The sequence below is a fragment of the Cotesia typhae genome, unplaced genomic scaffold (assembly GCF_013202065.1).
Source record: "Cotesia typhae breed Kobodo isofemale line unplaced genomic scaffold, CoteBio_Ctyphae contig_69, whole genome shotgun sequence".
In the NCBI taxonomy this organism is placed as follows: domain Eukaryota; kingdom Metazoa; phylum Arthropoda; class Insecta; order Hymenoptera; family Braconidae; genus Cotesia; species Cotesia typhae.
The window spans coordinates 349,029-364,624 of NW_027423763.1; the positions used below are offsets into that span (position 1 = coordinate 349,029).

Consider the following 15,596-nt stretch of genomic DNA (forward strand, 5'->3'; position numbering starts at 1 on the left):
AAGAGTATCATGTATTTTATTTTAGAGAATATGTTGACATATCTATACATTAGAATGTGCCAAAATTTAATTTCCATGAAGAACTTTTCAAAAATTGGAATTTTGAGTTCTGCTTTTAACAGGAGCTTATTTTGGGCATTTCCGCATTTGGCCGGTGTATTATAGTACTAGTACATATATTTTTTGAAATTAATTTTTTCACATTTTTATTTGTTATTATTTCATAATTAAATGAGAATAATAAGTCGTACATTTTTGGATTTTTCCAAATTTTTACCTATCAGACGTATTTACGTGATATTCGTGGATTTTTATTATTGCAGTAACTTTATGCCCCGTTAACTTGAAATTTTATTTAAATTTGCAGCAGAAGTTGAAGTTAAAGTAACTTTTTTATCGTCGGAGTGTCCTTTGATATATCGGCAGTCCCAGCGAGGGGTATATATATTTATAAATAAAGATTAATCGAGTCAAAACGTTTTCGCTTGCGTTTGTAACAAAGTCCGCGCCGCCCGCCGGGACAATGTAAGACCATGCATTACTGCAATGCAAAACGTTTGGTTAAACATGTTCTTATTCCGGCCGTGTCTCTTTGTACACTTTATACACCCACGCCAAAATTTACGTCTGTTGCTCATGGTTTGAAAAATTTTTTAAAATTCCGTATCGACGGCTCTTAGATAAAAAAAATGGTTAAGTATTTGATTGTTTCAGACTTGAACCTCGGACTAGAACAATCGTGAGGTCAATTGAGAAGATTGGAATTCGTTGGATATTTTTGAGTTTTGAGTTTCGAAGTTAGTTCGAGTTGCTGTTAGTCCCAGAAGAAGAAGACGAATAAGAAGGACCTGGTGTCCATGAAGATGCAAATTCACTCATCACAGACGGGGGCGTGTAAAAGGTATGCATATATTGGACTAGAGGTCAAAAGCGGCTCATTACCGGCAATTGTTGCGACCGGGACACCCCGTGGTGCTCATACACCGATGCCGGTCCTCAGGTAACCATGCCCGGCATGAGAGCCCATGACAACGGAATTTAATTGCTCGATCAATCATTATTTTCGTCGGATATTCGATACTATCTCTCTCATTGTTAGATAATATCGTATTATGTATAAATATATTTATTGTTGACTATTCAGTAACCAGCTAACCTGTTTACCGGCTAATATTTATCTGTCCATATTATCGAGGTTCCCCATAAACTAACCTAACAGCTCTGAGGAACAAATATTTTCTAATAATGCAACTCGATTGGAAGCTTTCCATGTTCTTCTATGACTATTAAAATTTATCTAGTCACTTGTCTAAGGCTTTCGTTTTGTACTTATGGTAATAACTGTTTGATTATTTATTAATAGTCCCTCAATGTTCTATTGTGACAAAGATTTTTTTATTTTTCTCTGTTTTTTGCAGTTTGACCCTCAATTTTGACGTTAAATTTGTGTCCAGCGGTAAACTAATGCAGAACCTTATATAAAATGTAATTCCAGCTGTGAATTTGAAATTGGACTGTTGAAAGTCCATCAAAACATTCAAAACAATGAAATACCTAGAACAAGTAAAAATTGACCCAATTTTCGCTGTAAAGATTCGAAGCAAACGTCAATTAAACTTAAAGGTGCCCTTGAAAACACCTAATGCGTATTTAATGCCCAAAACGCTCCACTGTAGTTTCACATCCCTTCGGGTGACTTTCTCAAATACTTGGCACTTGTTCAAAGCTAAAAATACCTTGGCAGCTTCAGAAGTAGCGTTGCCCGCGGGTGCTCCCAGGAGTGACCTCGCTGGATTTACTCTCGGAAATGAGTGGCAGTTGCGGGTGCTGGGTTCCTCTTGATCCAGCCCAAGGTGACTCCCGAGGGTTGGGCGCCACCGACTGACGAAGAAGCCGCCGGAAAGCTGGGCAAGCCCTGGAGGTATTCCCACCCCTTATTCAGCAAAAAGCATCAGGAACTTTAGGATGATCGCCCAAGGGCCCAGGTTATCCAGGATTAACAGAACCACCTCGGTAATCCGCCCATCCAATTGCCCTCGGAAACGGACTACTTTCCTCAGTTCGCACGCCTTCAATGTATAACGCCGGGAAGTATAATCATTTCTTAATACTGATTTGAGCGAGCTCATCTGGTATGTGCAGTTGATGCCTAAAATGCACTTATATTACCATTTGTGTGTGTATATGTGTGTGTTGGACTCGGGACGTGGTATATTTATGTATCCGTAGGAGTCGCGTCAGACAAGTCAGTCCGGTACCGGGTAATGGGGGGTCAGAGGTCTTAGCCGCCAACGCGGGGGCCCACGGGCATGAAAAGGAAGGGGAGGGGGAGCAGAGAAACTTCAGAGGTTACAGAGGAGGACCATCCACGAGAGTAGAGGCGTATTGGATGGATGAATATATATGTTACTTGGATTTAAGACTCGAGAAGAGAAGAAAGAGAGGTATCTCTAGTGAGCGGACCATCAAGAAGGGGCAAAGGGGGTCGTTAAAAAGGGTGGGGTTGTGCGATATGTGCTTCGGAAACCGTGGGAACAAGGATGGACCCACGCGCCCAACTAACCCCTTTCTTGGACGGGGTTTCAGGGCTTCAAGGAAGATTGAAAGGCGTCTTACAAGCTACCCTTGGCCCTAGGCCTGGTTTGTTGGAAAAGAGCACCCGGGTGGTTGGTTAATCCGATTTTTCGGCGAATCACAGGATTTGTTGCGTGTTCGGGGGCAAGTGGGCGAGCAGTCAGCTTGCCAGTTAGGACCTGGTGATTGCAGGGGAGCAAAATTGAGATAGAGGGAATAAGAAACGGAGATGGAGATGAAATATCGTCTTATGCGTTGGCCCTTTCTGGTATGTCCAGATTGAGAAAAAAAGAGTTGGGTTGAGTGTGGTAAGGTTGGTGTGGGACGAGAACGACCAAGGGGATCCCCCGCGGCTGAGCGCGTGCCTTCAGGGGATTTCATCCGAGGTGGGGACCCGCGGTCACGAAAGGGATTCTCACACACTCAGACACTCATTGGATTGCTGGTGGTTTACCGAGAGGAAAATATTATCTCTTTTCTCTGGAGACTCGGGTATGCCTGCATACTGCCCAACCGAATAATCTGACAAAACGCCAATTAAACTATCCACTTTTTATTATACTCAATTATTTCGTTCCACTGGTGAATGGTGATTGATGGCCAATTGCATTCTAATTGTTTTCTATTTTAGAGGCTTGTAATTTCGTACGCCGGAGGAATTTGCAGGGAATTGTTCCTATTGGAATTTTTAGCTTAAGTACCATGGCCAACGGAGGGTTAATTGTGCTTAGGTTTTGTGGATCAACTTTTGCTAGATCGTAGTGTCTTCTTGATAGATTAAACATTGATTTTTTGCAAGTCTACATAATTCAATACATCTTAGGTCGCATCGTTTCGGCTTGATTAGTAATTTAAAAAAAAATTAATATTAATTTTCCTCAATTACTAAATTTTCAAAATAATTTTTTTAAATGATAAAACAATTTTTTTTCGAGAAAACTCTTTTTGATCAATTACATAGAAAGTACAAGATGACACTAGATATCATCCCAGATTATAATCAGTGATATCTGTGGTGAAAAAAAAATTTCCGATAGTAGCTAAAAAAAATCCAGATTATACTCATTATAATCTGGATTATACTCATTATAATCTGAATTATACTCATCATAATCTAGATTATACTCATTATAATCTGCATTATACTAGCTATAATGATATCTAGTATAATCTATAGGATGATATCTAGTATAATCTTGTTCTTTTTTTTTATGTTCTTAATTTTATCTGTTTGAATCTTCAAATTTCTGTTTCAATTATATGCAAACTGTTTTCACTCTTCCATAAAATTTCGTGCTACTGGAATTGAATGAAATGAGTAATTAAAATAACATTAATCAGTCTCCATGCTTAATAAATATAAAAGCGTGAAAGATCAAGGAAAACGATTACTTAGTACATTGTAATATTAAAATTAGCAGTATAATTAATTAATGTCTCGATAGATAAAAGACCGCGTGACTGCCATAAAATATAAACCCGTTGTCTACATTTTATTCCTTACGATAAATATTGCCATTAATTATAATTATTGTGAGAATTTAAACTTTTAAATAATTACGACTATAATTTTTAGAATTTTCTACAGAAAAATTTTTTTTTTCAAAAATCCCGATTTTATCTTTGTGTCAAAAGAAAAATTTTTCTTGCGAAACGGCAACAAAAGTAAGTCAAAGTAGTTTAGAGTTTAGCCCAGAGGCCAAAAGATGACCGCACCCGTCACGCCTACTCGTACATAACACTATTCACTAGCTTAGCTTTCGCACGGGCGCACACTTTATTTTATTTTCCTGCTGCTTATCTTCTTGCCCACAAGATCTTGACCGGCGAAAAAAAAAAAAAAAAAAAAAAAAAAAAAAAAGTAAAAATAAATAAACCGCAAAAACAAAGCTGAGAGCGAGAAAGATTATCTGCGATTACTCTGTTATAATTTAGCAGCAATGTTCCCACGGTTTTTTTTTTTTTTTTTTTTTTTTTTTTTTTCAAATATATACCATTAGCGCGGGGCTAGAGGACATCCTCCAGTTTTTCTCCAGTCCAGAGGATGGCAGCACCTGGCGGATTCTGGTGACAGTACGCGTGGGCGTAAGCTCCCCGAGGATTAACATATGTATTCAAATGGCTCGATCGGTAACCGTTTGCTGAACTGCTGTTGATATAAGCGAGATGCGTGAAGTACCGATTTCATTATTTGCTAATTATAATTACTCATTTCTTATTTCTTGTGCGAATTTCTTTTGAAGAGGGAGGGGGTGAGAAAGAATAGTTCACCAGACTAGACTAGACTTGGCTTTACTTAGTAGAGTTTGCTAAATAATAGGTCGTAAATGTATACATATCTAGTGTGCCGGGTGAATATCCCGGTCGAAAAGACGTTTACCTAATTGCCGGTCACAAAAAATCCGTACCGCCCTAACCACAGGCTAACAATCCGCCGGGTATTATGGGAACAGGGTGTCTGTGTGCTTTATTTTTTTATGTCTGCCAAAAAAATTACGGTCATTGATTCTGTTCTAGTCGTCTTGGTGGGTTTTAGTTTAACGAATTAATGAAATTTTCAAAGTTACTAAACGTTTTGAGTTTTAATATTTAAAGAGGATTTTTATTTTTAAAAATAAAGAAAAAGGTTATTTTTAGTCATAATAAATTCACTCAGCCTTGACACTTTCAAAATTTTCTGTTATGAATTCTACCTTCATCAAGAACGAGAGGGCCAACCATGACCAAAGACAGCAAATCCCACAATTACATAAATTGATCAATTTCAATGCTACTTCATTTGTCTACCGAGATTTAATTTACAAAGAATTGTTGATTAGCTTACTTACTTAATTTGTTACTTTCTTATTCATTTTTCTTTTTAAATTTTTCCAATATAAATTCTCGCACAGAGAAATGAAAAAAATTTTCAAAATGAAAATACAAAATAACCTTTGAAAGTAAAATTTCATAGAAAACATCTTTTATCAATCTAGAAATGTGTGCGGCTATGTAAATTGAAGTTTATTTCGTCAGCTTTAAGATGCAATTAACCAGAATCGTATATCTCAATCCGTTTAAAAGTTATTTGAGAAACAAGCGGCTAAAATAAAGCAATTTTTGGATTTTCCAGATTTTAAAATGCTGTAATTTCTAAACTAATAGACCGAGTGGGCTCAAATTTAAACTCGACCTTCGTAATTAGCCATAGAATGAATAAGCAGAGCCAGAATGTAGCAAAATTTTTCGAAAATTCCGTCATGAGGACAAATGCAATAGATTTTTATAAAATCTACTAAAAAAAGCAGTTTTTTAAATTTTTAAATATTAATTAAGTTGAGAATTATAAAGATTTCTAAGTGAAAATCAAATTGTAGCTTCATAACCGATAGCACTTTATAGCAAAATTAAAAAAGTTCGATAAAAATATTTAGAATTGAAGATAACTAGTTTTTTGTCTCAATTAATCAAAAATAAAAAGATACCCTTTTGAAAATCAGCTCAAAAATTATTATTATTTTTTATTTTTATTTATTTATTGGATTTATATGACAAATGACTGTTTAATTACTATTATTATTACTATGTATTCATTTATATGTAAGACCCTTAGGGAGCTAAGGCTTCAGGGTCTAAATATTTTGGTAAATAAATAAATAAATAAATTATATAATTTTATTTCCAGTAAAATTTTTCTCAAATTTATTTTCTTAAAATAATTAATAAAATTTTCAATTTTAAAAGCCAAATCTGCGAAAAAATCTGCAATGTTTTTATTAAATTGGAAGCTATAGCTTGTTAATTCAAGATAAAACATTCTCGTTAAGGCCTGTAAAAAATCACAAAAAAATAAAAACAATTAAAATAAAAATTGGCAGGCGTTAACGTTTGGCGCCGCAGGTTTCGAAACTTTCCTCTGACCTTAGAAAAAAAAAATAAAAAAATAGACGACTGCATCAGTCAAGTATCTTAACTCCTGGAATTCGACCCCGTCTGTGGGACCGGTTCGAGGTCGCGGCCGCTCGGTGACCCTCTAGATAAGGCCCACGCCCTAATAAGAGGGTACACATATGTTCCTCAGGATCCTCTGACCCTCAAAAAAATAATAAAAATCTCCAATCTCAATTCCCCGCGTCGCTTAGGCTATAGTTAACCGCCTCAGCCTCAGTGTCTAGTCTAAGGGTGAAAACTTTTTTGGTAAATGCCTCAGACATTCCAGACCTAACTCCCACGTTTATTTAATTGTCCCAATTTATAAAAATTTATTTAATTTTTTACTTACGTAAAAATAAATTCATTTTTTATTATTATTGAAGCGACTGAAAAAAAATCCCAAAAAAAAATTGTATAACTAGTTTTTAGCCATAAAATTTTTTTCGCTTGCAATAAAATAGAAAAAAAAAACTAAACTAGGCTAGAGAATATTTAAAGGTATATAATGGTACTATATTTGGACTCCCTCGAACCCAAGATCTGGAAAATAAAATAATACAAAGAAAAAAGAAGTGCTTCTGTTTCTTCAGTGAGTACTCAAGTACCTTTAGTACTTGCAAAGTAATAAAGAGCTTAAATAAAGACGTAAATGGTTCAGTTGTAAATTATTACATCTTTCAGCAGAAACATGCTCCGTATTACGAATTCAAGATCATAAATTATTTTATTTTATTGACTTATATAGTTCCCTTAAAACTAGGTGATAGAAAAAATTTACGAACAATAAATATTCAATTTACTTTTTAGATAGTAAGTTTTTTATTTTTTTTTTATAATATAAGTTAAGTTTTTTATCGCTTAAACGACTAGGATAATTTATAATTTTATATATTTATTAGAGTGGATATATATATATATATATATATATATATATATATATATATATATATATATATATATATATATATATACGCACTTATACTACGCAGATACTTTTTTGGTATTATGTCTTGTAATAAGGTACACTCTACATTTTTTTTTTAATTATCAATTAGATTTATTTTGATCGGAAAAATTTTGTATTTAAATTTCTTTTTATTGGTTTGCAATTTCAATTAATAGAAAATTTTCTAGATTTTTTTAAGTTTCGTTTAAAATTTTTATTAATGAATTTAATTAATTTTTCTGGTCAAATTTAAATATTTTCATGTTAAAAATAATTATCTCATCAAATTTTTAATTTGAAAGATTTTCAAAAAATGACATCAATTTTATTGAAAATTAACGATAATTTTCAATAAAAAATTTTTTTTTATAAATATTCAATTTTTTAAACACGGCAAAAAATTCAAATAAATTTTTTCTTACTTATTTTCGGAATGAAAAATCAAAACAAATTTTTCAAGTAAAAAATTTCAATTTTTCTTTAACTCGCAATAATTTTTTGAATCATACCAGAGTCAAATTCAATTTAAAAAAAAAAACTAAAATTATTCAGTCAAAAAAAAAAAAAAAAAAAAAAATTGAATAAAACATTTTTATCTCGAAATTTTAATTCAATTTAAATAATTCAACTTTCGACTTTCTTTTTAATTGAATAAAAATTGAGAGAATAAAAATTCCTGAATAATGGTAAAAATTTTTCTTAAAATTAACAAAAGTTGGTAACAGAGTAAAAGGTACTCTTTAAATACTCAATTAGCCGATAAGAAAGACGTTTTAACATAAGACCTTTTATACACATAGACACTCTCTCACCTCCCACGCGAGAAAGGTACCTTAAACATAAAAACATCGATATAAACAGCTATCGTAATCGTATTTACACCTTAAACTACACCTCTACCTTAATAAGTTAAGTGGTAACGTATCAACTAAAAGGTTTTCCTGGATAAGTACAACCGTACTGAGCATAGCAAGGCGCAAGTGGCCCTACCGGGTGGTCCAGACTCTCAGCTTTACTGTTTAAATACTTTCCAGTTAAGACGGTACATATTTACAGAGAGGATAGAAAAAAAATCAACAATAGAAAATATAAAACAAAAGTACGCAAGAGATTAACTATTTTTGTCGAGGATGGTCTACTATCTAGCGCCTCATAATATCCTCGATGCTAAATCCAAGTTTGGGGGGCTTCTTCAGCATGGACTCGGTTCTTATTGGCAGGATCGATTGGCTCGTTTGAATATCGACTCTCAAATCTTGGGGCACTTCTGTGTGCGTTAGTAAGTGCGTTTTCAGGTTACTTCGCTGGTTGAAGGTCCGCGAACAGACTGGACACTTATGAGGTGACTCCTCCAGGTGCAGAATCTTGTGGACTGCCAGGGTTCGGCTTTGGCAGAATCCTTTTCCGCATTCTGTGCATTTGAACGGCTTTTCTTTACTGTGGATGTATCTGGAGAATTTAAAAAAATTTTTTATTAGTTTGTTTTTTAAATTTAGAATTTTATTGATGAAGAAAATAATTGCTGATGTTGTATGGACAAAAAAAAATATTTTTTAAAGGAAATTTTTCTTTTTTTGTATAAGTGAAAAGTTGTTTAAAAAAAAAAAACTGAATTTTTTTAACTAGAAATTTTTTTTTCAATTCTATCGTAAATTTTTTTTATTATTGATTGAGTAATCGTTAGAAAAAAAAATTGTTGAAATTTTGAAGCTAGAAATTAAAAAAAAATTTTTTTTTGTAAACAATTCGTAAATTGTTTTTAAAAAAAAACATTTTTGATGCATATAACAGAAAAAAATTTTTAAATAAATCGACAATTTCAAAATTTTTATAAAAAGTTTACTGACATGTTTGTAATTTAAAAAAAAAAATTGTTATAATTGTACAGATGGACTTTTTCTAATAAAATCAACAATTGGATTTGTCCTTGATTTTTCAGGTACATAAACAATTAAAAAGTGTGATGCAATCAATTTAAATCTTTGAAATAAATAAAACAAAAATATCATTAAAATTTCTGCTGCTTTAAAATTTGAGCTCAATTCTTCTCAAAATCAAATTTTAAAGTTCCTAATTGTTTTTGTTTTAGTAAAAAATTTTTCTTCCTTAAAAAATTGATTGTTGATAAACAATTAAACTCCTCAAGGAAATTTTAACAAAAATTGAGTTAATATTTATCGTTTAATGAAAAAAGATGTATTGAAAAAATTTATTATTATTATTATTATTATTATTAATATATTAGATATTAAATTGTTAAAAATTATTTATTTTTCCGTAAAAAATTGATTTTTTATAAACAATAAAAATTAAAAAAAAAATTTTTAGTCAAAAATTGAACTAAAATTTATTTGCTTTCTTAAAATATTTTTTCTTTCATTAACACTTGTTTTTTTCAGAAACAATAAATTTCCTCTAATAAATAATCGAAAATAAAAAACAAAATTTTTTTTGTATTAAAAATTTTAAACAAAATTTTTTTTCCTGCTTAAAATAATTTTTTTATCGTAAAAAAATAAAATTTCTTTAAATAAGAATTTTCATAATTGCAATCAAATATTAAATAGTGAAAAAAAAATTCTTTTTCATAAACAATTAAAATAAAAAAAATACTTTCCACAAAAAAATTTTCTTCTTCAACAATAAACTCGATAAAAACTTCCTGAGCTTACCGGTGATCCCTAAGATGATCCTGTCTCCGAAAAGCCTTTCCACAAATGTCACAAGAATAGGGTCTCTCGTCAGTGTGTGTCCTTTCGTGAATCAACAAATTGTAACTTTTGGTAAACTGTCTATTGCAAAATTTACAAATAAACTGCTTTTTGGGGCGCTGACCGGGGAGTCTTCTCGCGAGGAAGGAGGCCGGGGATCCAGGCAAGGGTTGCCCAGTGTTGATCTGCCCAGGGTGTGAAGGGTGGGCTGGCAACCCGTAGGGGGACCCCCGGGCGGCGATCAATGCAGCTCCGCGGACCCAGTGGTCGAGAAAAGCCGCGTGGAATCCGGGAAGATGCGCTCCTGGGTGCATTGGTCCCATTCTGGAGCCCATCCATCGACCCAGTCCCGGGTTAACATTTATTGACGGCGGAGTATGTGGCGGCGTCAAAGGCTCCATCTTAGCAGTTTCCATCATTTTCTTCGTGCTCAAATTACTTAAAAAAAAATCCAAATTTTTTATCAAAAATCCAAAAATTGCTCTACAGTCACTTCACTTTCTTGACGTAAAATCAGACAAAACTTTCGGGGTACTTGGAAAAAAAAAACAGAAAAAAATGAGCACCTCTTAACAAGAGGCTCAAAACGTTACTGAGGAACTCGGATCTTATGCAGTAGGTAGTAGGACTCGGTAGGACCTGAGGAAGGTGAAACTGCTGGTGTGTAGGTGCACTCGACTGGAGCTCCTCCTGTTTGACCGGTTCGAGCTCCCGGTTGGGCGCCAAGTCTACCGGGGCGTGGCTTCTGTTCCCGAGGTTTTGTTACCCCCAAGGCGTCGCGACGCTACTTTATCTCTGACTATAGTTTATACGCTATAGGAGGTACGAGAAGACTGACTATTGAGTGAACAAAATAGTACTGTTACTCACTACTCACGGATTTTTATCTACTGAGATAAAAATACTCACTACTAATCACTGACAATGAGTACTAACGGCACTGTTGAAAACATTGTGCTTAACTCCCACTTTTCCCTAAGAAGTCACAAATATCAAATAAATACATATACATATTGTTAACATTAATTTATATAGAGATCTAAAATAAGTTAAAGCCCAACGATGGACCAGGAATTATTAAATAAAGATTTATCAGCTGATTATCATTGAAAAATGTAATTGGAAAAATAGTAAGCATCAATAAAATGTAATTATAATGTTAAAAAACTCCCACGATTTATACGGTAAAAACTGAATTTCCACTTCCATCACTCGGAGTGAATCTGGAGTTTTTTTCCAGTAGATTAACCCCTCCCCCACACGGAAAAAAATCAGGAATAATTACAGTATAAAATTTAAAATCAGTCCCGTCATAATCAAAACTAGAAAAATTACAGTTTGAAATAACATTTTTCTAAATTTAATTTTTTAATTTAATTTTCAGAGCTTTCAATGTAAATATTACATTCTACAATATAATTCTTGTAAAATCTGTAATACTTACAATCTGAAACTGTAATTTATCCAGTTTTCATCACGAAGCGCCATGTTGCACCATATACTGTAATTTTTCGTTTTTTTTTTTTTTTTTTTTTTTTTTTTGGTTTTAATAGAAAATAAATTCTTTTCAGGAAATTTACTCAGAAATCGCATTTGAAGGTCAAGAACAAAGTTATTTATCATTAAAAAAAAAATGTAATATTTTCTAGAATCTTTTAAATTTTATTAAAAAAATCTAATGTAAGAATTTTAATTTCTTACCAAAAATTTAAGAATGCTCTTCGTCATATTTTTCATATTCTACACACGAAATTTGGATATCTGAAGTTCAAAAACAAAATGACCATCCCAAAAAAAGTGAAATAATTCTTCAAAATTTTAAGTTTCGAATTAATTCCTAAAAAATTGTTAATCAACTAAAATCCTAAAGCAAACTATCAATATTAAAAATTCCTAAAAAGAAACGTCATTTATATGAGATCTATGACGTGTAATAACATTTAAAAACAAATTTACGACTAATAAGCTGACACTGATACTGACACACATGCTTCTATGAATAAAACCTAACGTTACGTCGGTTATCAATTTTTTTATTGACACACTAACTCGAAGTGTTTAAGTTAACATTTAATTAAAGATTGGAGATTCAAGGTCTAGCGACAGAAGCTGGCCGATAATCTAAATTTTTTCAAACGATCTTATAATGCAGATGCGAATAAGGCAATCATTAGCTCAAATAAATTACGCACTTGAGTAAGACATCTGGCGATTTTTTAGCGGAGAATTCAAGTAGTCGAATTGACATTATCGAGATGAGCTATTTTTTTTTATAACATCCACTAAATTAAATTAGCATGTACGCTGTATATACGAGTAGATAACAAGCGATGGACTTATTAATAGCCGAGGCGATGCGATAAACAACATGGAGTGAAGAGACGAGAAGATGGCGGCGTGACGTCACCTCGATAGCGCGCTTCGCAACTTTAACTGGTTGTTAACTGCTTAATATTGCGTGGAGGGAATTTATGGCGTGTGGGTCCGATTCCAGGCCACTGAACCATCTCATACATGCATAAACATCAATATTAATCTCCCAGTGGTTCATGATCATAGTAACATGCGTAGAATCTACCGCCATGCATATATTTAATGTTATCGATACAATCAATTGATTAAATAACGCCATTACTAATTGGAACATGATTTCAGTCCTTGTTAAATCCTTTTTTATCCTCTCGGGTTTTCATTTGGCTCATCCGCTGGTTAGCATATATATATATATATATATATATATATATATATATATATATATATATATATATATATATCTATAGGGTGCAAGGTAATCTCATTATGCGTTAACAACACCTCACAGCTGGATGTCCAGGTGTAACTCCTACTCGAGAGTTACTGCCGATCTTTTTATCACCTTTCAAGCACTCATTTCTGTTCGGACCAAATTATTTGATGGTTCCATTTCGTAGATCATTATCATTATAACTTTAAGCGTGAGTTACATTATTTTAACGCCTGTCAGATGAGTAGTGATTTTTTTTATAATTTTAAAGAATTAAAAATAATCAAAAAAAATTTTTCTAACTAAGCAATTCACTGTTGAATTAAAAAATTCAAATTTTTTAAATAAAAATAAAAGTTTGATTATTTTTTAACAAAATTAAATTATTAGCTGCAGTGCTTGTCTAAAAAAGTGTGAATAATTTTTGTGAATTTAAGATTTAAGAAATTGTGCAACAAACAAAAAACACTTTTGAAAAAATAAGTTTTCACTATACTTAAATCAGAATAACTTTAAAAATACAATTTTACCAAAAAGTCAATAAATATTGCCGTCAATGTCAAGATTTTTATTGGTCAAATTACACCAATTTTAACGACTTGAATTTTCCTCAGAATTTTCCTTAAACTCAAGGTCGTAGAAAAATTGATAAGCCTTTGTCTTGAAGGTGTCGATACTATTTAAAAGTTATTCTAAGACCAAGTCCTAGAATTAATTTTTTTTTATAGTTTTGCAAGTACCAAAAGCCACGAAATTTGAAAAAATCTTGGAGAAATAATTTGTAGATTCAATTAAAATTAATAATAATAAAAAATGTGTTAAAAATTTATCAGATTTGAGTTATTTCACACCGTAAAAATTTTACGTCATCATTTTACACACCAATCGTGTGTGTAACGATAGATGACAAATATCAAATGATTAATGTATTAAACATAAAAATTTGATCAAAAATTAAAAAAATTTTTAACACTAATTTCAAACTAATTGATCGAAAGTATTTGTCACAAATTTTAAAATCAATGGAAAAATTATTAGCTTAAACTAAAACTAAATTTGACTTATTTTTTTTCCTACAAACCTCAAAAGTCAAAAACTGAAAATTGAAGTCTACGGTGCATTCTCTCAAAATCCAATGCATTTTTTGTATTTATTTATAACGTCTGACGGATTTAAGATCTAGAAAAAATATCCCGAGCAGTGGACAATTAAGGTGACTAGAAAATATGTACTTATGCTTATAAAAACGAGAGTTTTGGGTGTATATAGTGTTTAGGTTCTGAACAAAGACTAAATACCGAGTCAGGTCTCTTTTCTCATGCTCTGCTCCGTAATCCCCAACAAACAATACATTTTATTATTTTATGTTTATTTTTATTATTATTTCAACGGCAACGCAGTAGCGGCAGTCGCTAGAGTTCTCTTGTCGGTTTTTATTGTCACAACTACGTTTAAATATTTTTTTCTGTACTCTGCCCCGAGGTATATATAGTAGTCTAAGTCGTATTTATACACAAAAAGCTTTTAGACTCAATATTTTACTTGACCTACAAATTTTACCTTTAAAATATTTTTATAATAACTGTGGCCTTGAAAATTGAACTTTTAAAATTTAATTTATTCAAGAAAATTATTTAATATTATTTTAAGGATATGACTAAATTTTTTTAATTTTACAACCAAAGTTATCTTCTAAAAATTTTTCAAGTATAAAATTTTTTAAAGTACAAAATACGCATTATTTGAAAAACCCTTGCTACCTGAATAATAAAAAAGAAAGGTAAAATTTTATAAAAAGAAAGGAAGAAAAAATTTAAAGTTAAAAATATTCTTTAATTTTTTTTTTTTAAATAACCTTTTTGTTAATTTTTATTGCTAGGTTTTTTCCCTTTCTTATTATATGGATCCGCTACCCCTGCCGGTCAATAAAGAAATAAAATAACGAGTACACTGTCAAGGCTCGTGCCATCTTTACCTTTTATTTTTTTACTGTTATGATGTTTTTTTTTATGAAGCATGCGCTGCAGAAATAAAAATTTTAAACGTTCAGTTAAACTTTGAAATTATTTTCGGCGGGTCTTTAATTTTTTTTAAAGCATCGTCGACTTCAAGACTTTAAACGGAGTGAACATTTTTTTCTAAATCAAAAAAACTAATGGACAATTATAAATCAAGACCGTGTTTGACATTTAGTGTGACGTAATATTACTTACATCGTCGTAAGCAATTTGCTCGAGTATTAACGCGAGTGATAAAACGAATGGAAGGGGATAAGTTAGTTTGAAGACTGTAACTAGGAATTCCTATTGTATTAATCTGTAAGCTGTAAACTAAGTAGACTAGTTACATATTTTTAAACCTAGAAAAATAAATACACGTGCATTGAATTATGTAAATCCATTTTTGTTAACTGGAAACTTTAAATTTTAATTTGAATGAATTGCTAGTTGGTAAATATTTTTATAAGATTCTGAATGGAGCAAATAGTTTATTTATTTATTTTAGGTATTATTACAGTAATTTATTGGCTTTTTGTGTGATGTAAATGATGATGCGTGAGAATATTTACAGAAATAATACATTTTATATTTTTGGAAAAATTACAAGCGTGTAATTATTTTTTTAATTGGTCAAGAAAAAATTAATATTGTCTTTTTAAAAATTCTAAAATCAATTCTTATTTAACTGAAAGAAGTTTTATATGCCAAAT

General features: G+C 31.7%; 1 protein-coding gene across 2 annotated transcripts; it reads right to left on the bottom strand.

The window, feature by feature from the left end:
• Positions 1–7,454: 7,454 nt before the first annotated feature.
• On the bottom strand, positions 7,455–14,104 carry Odd (odd skipped). Of its 2 annotated transcripts, XM_074251254.1 has the most exons (3): positions 13,968–14,104; positions 10,105–10,581; positions 7,455–8,881 (listed from the first exon to the last, which is right to left on the bottom strand). In XM_074251254.1, exons 2-3 carry the CDS (start codon positions 10,560–10,562, stop codon positions 8,575–8,577), a joined length of 765 nt encoding a protein of 254 aa, XP_074107355.1. In that variant the 5' UTR covers positions 10,563–10,581; positions 13,968–14,104; the 3' UTR covers positions 7,455–8,574. The 2 variants fall into 2 exon arrangements, with proteins under 2 accessions (XP_074107355.1, XP_074107352.1); XM_074251251.1 differs by lacking the exon at positions 13,968–14,104 and having other exon boundaries at positions 10,105–11,110.
• Positions 14,105–15,596: the final 1,492 nt, after the last annotated feature.